At 43.4% G+C, this 12024-nt stretch overlaps 1 protein-coding gene across 1 annotated transcript in view; it reads left to right on the top strand.

Annotated features, from left to right (window-relative positions):
* The window catches only part of LOC137376905 (sperm-specific sodium:proton exchanger-like), a 178632-nt gene that overhangs the window by 34261 nt on the left and 132347 nt on the right, over positions 1 to 12024 (top strand). The window contains exon 4 of the mRNA XM_068045862.1: positions 4884 to 4935. Within this exon, the coding sequence (XP_067901963.1) occupies positions 4884 to 4935 (52 nt within the window). The remainder of the gene's footprint in view (positions 1 to 4883; positions 4936 to 12024) is intronic.

The following is a 12024-nucleotide window of genomic DNA, read 5'->3' as shown; positions in this document are numbered from 1 at the left end:
TATGCGTAAATGGGTCCCTTCCTGATTGGCAGGATGTGACGAGTGGAGTCCCGCAGGGGTCTGTGCCGGGGCCTCAACTTCTTATAATTTATATCAATGACTTAGATGAGGTGAGAAATGGCATGGTAGCTAAATTTGCAGATGACACAAAGATAGGTAAGAAGGTATGTTGTGAAGAGGACATAAGGAGGTTTCAGACCGATATAGATAGAGTGAGTGGACAAAAATATGGCAGATGGCGTATAATGTGGGAAAATGTGAAGTTGTTCACTTTGTCAGGAAGAATAAAAAAAGAGTATTACTTAAACAAAGAATGTGTGCAGAATTCCGAGGTTTAGAGGGATCTAGGTGTTCTAGTGCACAAGCCACAAAAAGTTAGTATGCAGGTACAGCAAGTAATAAAGAAGGCTAATGGAATGCTATCCTTTATTATGAGAGGAATTGAAAATAAAAGTAAGGATGTTATGCTTCAGTTATACAGAGCATTAGTGAGACCACATCTCGAATATTTTGTGCAGTTTTAATCTCCTTATTTAAGGAAGGATGTAAAGGCGTTGGAGGCGGATCAGAAGAGGTTTACTAGATTGATACCTGGAATGAGCAGGTTGTCTTATGAGGAACGGTTGGACAGACTGGGCTTGTTTTCTCTGGAGTTCAGAAGAGCGAGGGGAAACTTCATTGAAGTATATAAGATCCTGAACGGTCTTGGCAAGTTGATTGTGGAAAGGATGTTTCCGCTTGTGGGTGAATCCAGAACTAGGAGGCATGTTTTAAAATTAGGGGTCACCCCTTTAGGACAGAAATGAGGAGAAATTTTTTCTTTCAGAGGGTTGTGCGACTTTGGAACTCTCTGCCTCTGAAAGTGGTGGAGGCGGGGTCATTGAATATTTTTAAGGTAGATAGATTCTTGTTAGGTAAGGGACTCAAAGGTTATTGGGGTGTAGATGGGAGAGTGGAATTCGAGACACAAACAGATTAGCCATGACCTTATTGAATGGCAGAGCAGGCTCGAGGGGCCGAATGGCTTACTTCTGTTCCTAATGCATATGTTCGTATAACATCGCCCAACTCTGCCCTGCCTCAGCCCATCAGCTGCTCAAACCCTCATCCATGTCTTTGATACCTCTCGACTTGGCTGTTGCAATGCACTCCTGGCTGGTCTCCTTGGCCTAATCAAGTAAAATCTATAATTTAGCAAATTCCAATGGTCCCCTCTGTCTTTCTCTTCCATTAAGCAGTCTAATATTTGTTGCAGACAGTTAGAAAATGAAATGTTTCTTTCTCTTTGAAAGGACTTTATTGTTGTGCAGAAGTATTGTCTTCATACAGTACCTTAATTTAATTTTACTGTCTTGACAGCCTGGACTTCCTCTGTTGGCTATGTAGGGCACTTCTACTTGAAGGGCCTAAATTCTTACTCGCCTTTTCTTTTCCTTTCATGAAGCCTTCCCATACCATATACCATACTGTGATTAAACAATGGGAAGACCAAAGCCATTGTCTTTGCCCCCTCTCCCAACTCTGTTCAATTGTTATTGATTCCACCTATTCCTGGTCGGGATTTTTCCCTCAGCGGATAGGAGCCATCCACTGACTGAAAAGTCGGTGGCGAACCCGCTTCCGCCTGGCCTGGGGATCCTACCCAGGTTTCCCGGCCTTTAACTGTTCTGAGGCGGGACTTCCATCCGCTTGAGGCAGGAAGTCCTGCCTAATGGAGCTACCAGCCAATCAATTGGCAGGCAGCTTTTGGGGCAGGCAGCTCTTAGTCCCAGCAGCGCCACCAGGAGCAGTGGCCACTGCTGGGCCAGCAGCCCAGCTTCAAGAAGATGATGTTGGGGAACCCCGGAAGGGAGGTAGGTTTTTGTTGCCTCATCAGGGGTGATCAGTCAGGCCCTGGCGAGGCAAGGGTGGTTGATTGGGATGGGAGGCGTGTTGGGTGTGAGGGGTGGTTGGGGCAGCAGGGGCGGCCCTCCGTCGGGCACAGTATGCCCGATCATGAGGGGGCCCCCCCAAGCCGTCAGAGAGCAGCCTGCTTTTGTCATGCCACTTAAGTGGCCACTTAAGGGCTTTGATTGGCCTGGCTGGGCGGCAGTTTTTTGCTGCCACCGCCCTGCGTAAAGTGGCGGTGGAGGCAGGAGCGGGTCGGGACGGGTCCTCCGAGCCTCCCGCTCCATTTGTTCCCCCCCCCCCGCCACTTTCCCGCTCTTTGGGGGGGCATAAAATTCCTGCCATTGTCTTTCTGCACCTCTGTCTCAGCTCATTTTCATCCATGCTTTTGTCAGCTCCAGACTTGACTGTTCCAATGCTCTCCTGGATGACCTCTCATCCTCTACCCTCATAAATTTAACTAATCTCAAACGCTGCTGCTGCAATCCTAACCCTGACTAAATCCCATTCCTTCATTACTGCTGTGCACATAGACTTACATTGATTCTGGTCTACAATGTATCAAATTTGAAGTATTTATCGTTGTGTTCAAATTCCTTCAGGACCTCACTGCTCCCTATCTCTGTAATCTCCTCCAGCCTTACAATCCTATGTTATGCGTACCCCCTCATCATTTGCTCTTCCATTAGTTTTTAGTCCCAGGCCTTAACCTCTGAAATACTTTCCCTAACCTTCTCCATCTCTCCTCCTTTAAAACCATCTTTAAAATATACCTCTTTGACCGAGCACTCTCTTCCCCCACCTTCCCACACCAGTATTTCCTTTGACTTAATATCAGTTTTTCTCTGATTACATTTCTGTGAAGTGCCTTTCTGACGTTAAAGGTGCTAAATAAATGCAAGCTTTTTATATAGGAAAGGGTTTCCAGATCTCCAGCAGAGTTACTATGGAAATTGGTTGCTGCAAGATGGGCAACAGAAGCACTATTGTCATAGTGTGTTCATGGGACTAATTAGTCAATGGATGTAAGTCACAAATTGCAAGATCCTGGAATTCCAGTCCCTCTCTATTCATGGTGGAGATGTACTCCTGGCCACCTACAGCCATGGACACAGACTGCTTTCCAAATTGTGGGGACAGTGTCACTATTTTGTTTGGATATGGTGCATAGTGCCAGAAGTGCATCAGCAAAGGCCTGGAATTTAGCAATTTATCTCATATCATTGAGATGTGGAAAGTTATTGCAATTCAAGGTTAAACAATAAAATAAAAGCAAAATACTGCAGATGCTGGAAATCTGAAATAAAAACAAGAAATGCTGGAACCACTCAGCAGGTCTGGCAGCATCTGTGAAAAGAGAAGCAGAGTTAACGTTTCGGGTCAGTGAGTTCCGAAGAAGGGTCACTGACCCAAAATGTTAACTCTGCTTCTCTTTTCACAGATGCTGCCAGACCTGCTGAGTGGTTCCAGCATTTCTTGTTTTTATTTCAAGGTTAAACAATACTGTTATCTATACTGTGAAAAAGAGTTCGGTAAGAATGGACTGTATTACACAGAAAATTAAAGGAAGAAAATAGTGGAAGTATAATGTACTCAGCCTTTCTCTTTGCTTTATGGAACAGATTTCTTTGATTCTATGCTCTGAAAATTTTTATGAGGTCCCCAAAATGTTTAGTGGGTATAGACACCAAGAAGTATGCAAAGGAGTCCCTCAAAGATCAAAATTAAGACCATAGCTTTTCTTGTTTTATATAAATGACCTTCACTTGGGTATAGGGAGTACAATTTCAAAACTTGGGGATGATATAAACTTGGCAGACATCGAGAGGACATAGACTGGTGAAATGGACGTGGTCGATGCAATTTAGTGTGTGAAGTGATGCATTTTGAGAACAACAACAATGGAGAGGCAGTATAATCTTAATGGTACTATTTTGAGGTGGGTGCAATAGCAGAGGGATTTGGGGGTGCATATTCACAAATCTTCAAAGGTGGAAGAGTTGATAAAGTAATTAAGATGGGATACATGGTTTAATAATTATATGCATTGAATACAAAAACGTGCAAGTTATGCTAAACCTTCACAAATCAGTTGTTAAGCCTCAACTGGACAATTGTGTATAATTGTGGGCACCACAATTTAGGAAGGATGTCAAGGCCTTGGAGAGAGAGTACACAGAAGAGATTTATGAGGCCAATACTAAGGATGAGGTACTTCAGTTATGTGAAGAGTTGGAGGTACTGGGCTCCTTAGAGCAGAGAAGGTTAACAAGAAACCAGTTGAGGTATCCAAAATAATGAGAGGTTTTGATGGAGCAAATTGGGAAAAACTATTTCCTTTGGCAAGTGGATCGGTAATCAAAGGCCACAGAGTTAAAATAATTGGCCAAAGATCCAGTGGAGAAATTAGGAGAACTTTTTCCACACAGAGGTTTGTTAAGTACTGGAGTGCATTATCTGGAATATGGAATCAGATTCCATAGAAACTTTCAAAAAGCAATTGGACATGTACTTGAAGAGGACTAATTTGCAGGGATATGGTGAAAAAGCTGGGACTAAATTGGATAGCTCTTTCAAGCAGCTATGATGGGTTGAATGGCTTCCTTCTGTGCTCTATAATTCTATGCTATAATACCAAATCAATTTTGTCTGAGTTAATTGATCGCAGCTACGGTATTCGTAGCAACAGTTTGCTTAGGCCCCAGGCTAGGGAAGGAGAAAATCAAATAAGAATTTCCACTCTGATGATCTCTGCTGCAAAATGTATGTATGTGAACATTGAGTGAGGATAGAATCAGACTTGGTTGTGATACTCTTCATGATTGAATATCACATATAAAGAATTGTTACTCAGCCAAGTGCCAAAGGGTTGTCAGTGCCCATACAGTTGTACCTCAGAAAAAGTCTGTACCTTCAAGAGAAGAGGTTTGAGAAAATTGAAGAAAAACTGATCATAAGGTTTGACATACTGAATCCAAAATGTAATTTTTTTTAAGCAACTGAGGAATATTGTGGAGCGGAATCATCAAGAAGCGATTAAAGAACTGGGTGAGTAAAAAGACAGTCTTCAGATTCTGCCAATAATGAATAGGAGGCATTGATAGAGTAACAGATTGGTTAATATTCAATAAAATACCAAGTCATATCAAGTAAAAGAAGAAACTGAAAGGTAATGGAGCAGTAATTTAATACATTAAAAATAGGTTAATTTAATAAATTTAAGCATTATTCATCTCAGTTAGTCTGTTTCCACCAGTACTGGATGTGAACATTTCTTTTACCTTACCATATTTTCCAGCAAAATTTTAAATTGGATTGTTTATAACTACTTATGTCTCAATCATTTGTCTGATCTCTCCCCTAATATCAAGAGCCCTCTTTTCTTACATAGTTTCCTGTTCTTGATGAGTGTAATCTAACTTTTTCTTTTTTTGCTAGTGAAGAACAGTATTTTTTGTTGGGCAGATTGAGAATACTGAATGTTCAACCAGAGATTCGATATGTATCACATAATTGAGCTGAACACAAGAATGCTTTAAATAGGAAGGAAAGTCTAGAGGGAGCAAATTTTGTTCAAATTTTAGTTTGAATTTTTTAAATATATTGGAGTGGGGTAGAAGTTCATTTGCATTTCACCAAGTTTTTATGTCTGTGCATGTAGACTCCAAAGCACAAAATAATTATTAAAATGCGAGGCACTTCTCAGCTACAACCTCAAACTGACAGATACATTGCAATTCTCAAAATTTCATGATCTAACAATATTTAAGTTCTGAGTGACCTCAGGCTACATATGCTTACAGCAGTTAGACTTTGTGGCCTTAAAGGGTCAAGTTACTTAAACAGAAATCCAACTTAACAGCAAAATAAAACTATGTGTATTACATGGTCTAATACTCCTGTCATTATAAAAAAAACTGTATCGTGCAACATACCATGGGCAACTTTATGGGGAGTTTCCTAGTAATGTAAAGGTTACACCAACACAACGCAGATGACCCATTCCAGAGGTCACAATTTGTAAAAGATGCAGAAAAATTTTTAAATATTGGGTGCTCCTGAGCTAACCTGAAACTGAGATGTAGATTCCAATTCTCCGAAAGAAAAAATAAACCCTGAATGCCCTCAGCTATACTTCCTTGTAGCAGCAAGACTTTCTGGACTTAAAATGACAAGATAAGCTCAAACAGAGCTCTACTTAGCAGTAGAATAATATATTGCACATTACGTGGTATAGCAATTCTGCACTTGTAAAACAGTGGTGAGCAATTCATCTAGCGCTAGAAGCTGACGCAGAATGGACAGCACAGTTGGAACATGCATCCAATGATGCCAGCACATGGCAAATTGGTACCCATGTCTAATTTGATTAAGGTTGGAAAACTGCTAGTGCTATTTATGTGCTTTATTGGCAGCTCGCCAATTGGTGAGGTAGGAAATCGGGCAGCAGTGATGCCACTTAAAGGCACTCTGTACATCTTAAAGAGGGTTGCACTTTGCCTTTACTTAACTGAATCAATGCTGAAAAATGCAAATGGTAGCTACAGCAAGTGCAGCAAGCCTTCTCTGATTGTCAGGTGCTGCTCCGGAGGTTCTCATTGAAGAGGTGAGGAGCAAGAAGGAGATGCTTTTCCCAATGGATGGCAGAAGGATGTCTAGGCAAACTGCCAGGTACTAATGGGCAGAGGTGGCTGTTTATATCAATCTGAGAAGCATTGCACCCTGGACCTGGCTGCAATGCTGGAAGATGTTTAAATCTCAGTTGGGCTATAAGGATAAGATTGCCAAGTCACATCACTTACTCTCTGCTTCGCTCTACGCCACTTGCAGCCACTACATGCACAAGATTTCCCTCCTTGCTGCATATCATTCTGCTCCAATTACAATGAAGCTTCCATCTGCTGTTACTGGCAGAATCTGCACATGTTACAGTTCTCACAGTTACTTCCCTCATTTTCCCACATCTGTGCTATCAACACCATTCTATCCTGATACACACATCCTCACAACTTTATACCAGGTCACATACTAACACACTCTTTCTTCTTGGAGAAGAAGTTAGCACACTACTAGAGAGCATGTGCCGACAGGAGGAAGGCCACCATCCATCCAGATAATGTTTCCATCAGAAGAGGCTGCCATGGAAATTGTGGGCAAGGGGCACTTCTGAAGCGAGAGGATACACAGGGTGTTTGACCATCTTACCTGCTTTTTCTTTCTCAGTATATGAGTGATGCTGCTTTGAGCTGCCACTCATCTGTGTCTGCTGACTCTTGCCACCAACAGCTAACCATTGTCACTATTCCCTTTCTCAGTCCATCAGAAGTAGAGGGCCCAGATACAATAGAAGAAAATAAGGACTGACTTACTGAGCACATATTGTCATTTGATTTTGCCCTTGCAGGCTCCAGTTCAGAACTCACCACCTCTCCCATAGTTCAAAGGGTTAATTGGAGGAGTGTGCATTTAGAGCACAAATACAGGAATGGTAATGTTACTGAACTAGTGAACATCCTGGGGGTCACCATTGATCAGCATCTCTTGACTCCTCAAAGCCTGATAACCATCTACAAGGCACAAGTCAGAAGTTGCCTGGATAGTGCAGTTCCAACAACAATCAAGAAGCTTGATACCATCCAGGACAAAGCAGCCCACTTAATCGGCACCCAGCCACCACCTTAAACATTCCCTACCTCCACCACTTGTGCACAGCGGCAGCAGTGTGTACCATATACAAAATGCACTGCAGCAACTCGCCAAGCCCCCTTCGACAGCACCTTCTAAACCTGTGATCTCTACCACCAAGAAGGACAAGAGCAGCAGGTGCATGGGAACATCACCTGCAAGTTCCCCTTCAAGCCACACACCATCCTAACTTGGAACTATATTGCCGTTCCTCCACAGTTGCTGGACCAAAAACCTGAAACTCCCTAAGAAACTCCCTTCCTAACAGCACTTGTGGATGTACCTACACCACGTAGACTGCAGCAATTCAAAAAGGCGGTTCACCACCATTTTCTCAAGGGCATTTAGGGATGGACAACAAATGCTGGCCTTGCCAGTGATGGTCACATCCCATGAAAGAATAAAAAAGCAGGGATGAGCAAGGAAGACAGCATGGCCCAGGAACCTCCTCACCACCCTTTCAAGTTTGTCCTACTACAGAGGGCACTGATGCTGACTTCAAGGGCCTAGTTTATAGAAGAAGACTAATGGTTGTGCACCACGAACTGCTCCGAGCATTTGACTGCCCGCCGACATGCCTGAGAACACCGTTGGAGTGTATGGTGGAGTTGAGCTCCAACTTGTGTGGGATTTTTGTGCAATTCATGGAAGCAGTGCAACTAACCATGGAGCATGTGGTCAACTGTATAAATATTCAACAATGCCCTCAGTTGTGGAGCTTCTAGTTACAGCTCTGAGAGCTTTGATGGAAGCTCAGAATATTGCCCTTTTGGACCTGGGTTCTAACATCACTCACTGCTGCACTCTGTTCTTACGCAGAGCAGTGGGAGTGTTGAGGTGCAGGTCAGTGAAAGTGATAATTCCACCATGGGAGAAGCACCTGCTGTCCTCTCTCAGGATGACAGCACATTTGCATCCCCCACAAGCCTCGAATTAACGAGGGTCCTTGTTGGTGCTAGACAGCCAGCTGGGCCAGATTACCCCAGCTGCAGCTGAGATACTGCAGTGTGCAGTTGGGCCCTCTTAAAGCCAGAGCTCTTCGAAGTTGCCTAGTATGGCCATCTGAAGTATCCTCAGTGGATTATCAGCAGCCTTCCACCATCCAAGCTGTAGCCAGTGGTGTAGCGCCTCCCTGGAAAATCAGATAAAAGAGCACATAAGATAGGTACTAGGGGGTTGAACAAATTATGGAGCATGCAGCATACCACCATGAATTTAGAGACTCTTCCAGCACTATGGGATGCCTCTGGTCCTATTCATGCAACAGAACCACATGTAACATGGGTTGATAATTAATTGGGAGGTCAGAGACAGAGGATAGGGATAAATGGAGTATACTCTGATTGGTGGGATGTGATAAATGGAGTTCCCAAGGATCTGTACTGTGGTCTCAGCTTTTTACCATATATATTAATTGCCTAGATAAAGGAATAGAGAATTATATGTACTAATTTACATTTAACAATATAGTAGGAGGCACAGTAGGTTCTGTAGACGGGAGGAGGAAGTTACAAAGTGACTTTTAACTGCCTTGGGGAGGTGGGTCTGGGTGCGGATGGGAGGGTTAAAGAGCAGAAAAGTGGTGTTGGTTTGGGAACCCGACATGCTCCTGCCCACTTCTGGGTTTAACCCGGGCGGGTTTACAGGTGAGTGGGTAACCCCTTGCAGCTGTCTGGCAAGTCATTAAAATATGTAAAGAAGGAGTTAATGTTAATTGTATATTAATTGAGTGTTTAATTATATTCAGATGGTGGGCATTAACTGGGGATTCACTTATGCTCCTATACAGATAGGAGCAGACTGAAACTGTGGTTACTTAGAAAATACCCAGGATACTTAGAAAATCATAATGGGATCAGACAGAATTGACATGATTTTGTGAAAGGGAAATTATCTTTAACTAATTTATTAGAGTTCTTCAAGGAAGTAACAGGTAGGTGGACAAAGGGGAACCTGTGGATGTGATGTACTTAGATTTCCAAAAGGCATTTGATAAGGTGCCACATCAAAGGTTACTATACAAGATAAGAGTACATGGTGTAATGGGTAACACATAATGCATGGATAAAGGACTGGTTAGCTAACAGGAAGCAGAGAGTAGAGAGAAATGGTTCTTTTTCAGATTGGCAAGCTGCAACTAATGGAGTGCCACAAGGATTAGTGCTGGGGCCTCAGCTATTTACAATTTATATCAATGAAGGGACCAAATGTATGGTACCTAAATTTGCCGATGACACCAAGATAGGAAGGAAAGTAAGTTGTCAAGAGGAGGTAAAGAATCTACAAAAGGATATAGATAGATTAAGTGAGTGGAAAATAATTTGGCAGATGGAGTATAATGTGGGAAAATGTGAACTTGTCCACTTTGACAGGAAGAATTGAATTGCTGTATACTATTTTTTAAATGGAGAGATTGCAGAACTCAGGATCTTGGCGTCCTGGTACATGAATCACAAAACGTTATTATGCAGGTACAGCAAGTGATTAGGAAGGCAAATGGAATGTTGGTGTTTATTGCAAGGGAAATCAAGTATAAAAGTAGGGAAGTTACAGGACCACATCTGGAGTACGGTGTACAGTTTTGGTCTCCTTATTTGAAAAGGATATAATTGCATTAGAAGCAGTTCAGAGAAGATTCACTCGACTAATTCCGGAATGGAGGGCTTATCTTATGAAGAAAGATTGAATAGGATGGGCCTGTACCCATTGGAGTTTAGAAGAATGAGAGGTGATCTTATTGAAACATATAAGATCCTGAGGGGACTTGATAGAGTGGATTCCAGGAAGATAATTCCTTTTGTGGGGGAGACTAGAACTAAAGGATACAGTTTAAGAATAAGATGTCTTCCTTTTAAGACAGAGGTGAAGGGTCGTTAGTCTGTGGAATTCTATTCCCCAGAAAGCAGTGAAGGCTAGGTCATTGAATTTATCCAAGGCTGAGTTAAATAGATTTTTGATTGACAAGGGAGTCAAGGGTTATGGGGAGCAGACAGGAAAGTGGAGTTGAGCTGCAACCTTATCGAATAGCGCAGCAGGCTCGAAGGGCCGAATGGCCTATTCCTACTCCTAAGTCCTATGTGGTTGGGTTCGGAGGTGCATGTTCATAATGTGTCTCTGTAAATAAAAACTTATAAAGCTTGTAAAGATTAGGCTACAGTTCTACGCTTTATAGCTTGTCTTACTGGAATAGAATAATTAACAGGATTTAACCCTGCATTCCGGCTTTAACAGCCAGCGCACGAGTTTCCTAAGCTGTGCACAGCCTGCCAGGGTCAACAAGACAGCACAGAGGAGAGTGCTACTTCTGTGAAACTGACATGCTGGGGATGCCTTCAAACAGTGAAACTGAATAGCTGCAGCCACACCTAGGTGAGAGACTACTGCTCACATCACTTCTTCTGAGAGTGTGCTGGTTCACAGCTGATTTCCAACTTTTTGGAAGTCAGTTCACATGTCTTGGATGTCACTCACCTTGATTTGCACTTCTCTGCTGTCAGTCTTCATGGCATGGGAGCAGCTTATGCAGCCCTACCTTGGACCTCTGATGAGGAACCAGCAACACCGGGAGCAACAGAAGCAGCAGCAGCAGTTGCCTTCTTTGCAGCAAAGTGTCACTTCACAGGACAGAGGGGATGGACACGGAAATCCAGCTGGAAGGAGGCAGGACCCCCAACATAGAGACTACAGACAGAGAGAATCACCTCTTTCAACACGTGAGCACCAGTGTCTCAAGAGGCTCAGGCTTTCATGGCAGGTTGATGCTAATGTCTGCAGCCTCTTGGAACAAGACCTCTTTCCCACTGGATCAGGTGGGCACACATTGCTGTGGTCATCAAGGTGGCTCTCATTTTAGAGGCCCTCCCTCTCCCTAGTCTCAGCCTCTCCCTCTCCCTAGTCTCAGCCTCTCCCTGCAGTTCTGTACTCTCTTCTCCTGCAAGGAGAGAAAGCAAAGAGTGGTGAGTATAACAAATGGATTTTGTGGAGAGGAAGGAAGGGCTACATTTGTGGCGCTTGAGGCATGGGTGTGAGATGGCACAAAGATGAGGGTGAGTGTGAGTTTTGGTTGTTTAGCTGGAGATGAGAGGAGGTGCTTGGAGAAGGAGGAATCAGTGGAGCTACAAGATACGTTGTCTGAGGTGTGGTGTGCAGGTGCATACAAGGAAAGTCAGAATGTGGGGCTTGGCACCTGGAAGTGTTAAGCCACTTACTTTTCCTGCTTTCCTAAGGTCCTTGAATCTATTGGGGCATTGTTTCCAGGTTCCAAGCATCATACTGCAGCTGCTCACTTCCTTGGCCATTTCCATCCCCATCTGCTTAGTTGGAGAGGCTGGCCACTTCCTCCCATTCTTGGCTAACATTTCCATCCCCCAGATCCTGCAGGAGAACTGGGGGCAGCCTTCCCAGGCCTACCTTCTATACCTGTGGTTGCTGAAGCCACAGAAGTCACGGTAC

The sequence above is a fragment of the Heterodontus francisci genome, chromosome 14 (assembly GCF_036365525.1).
Source record: "Heterodontus francisci isolate sHetFra1 chromosome 14, sHetFra1.hap1, whole genome shotgun sequence".
NCBI classification, from domain to species: Eukaryota; Metazoa; Chordata; class Chondrichthyes; order Heterodontiformes; family Heterodontidae; genus Heterodontus; species Heterodontus francisci.
Note: the sequence above shows the minus strand (reverse complement) of the source record. Positions and strands in the feature narration are given on the sequence as shown.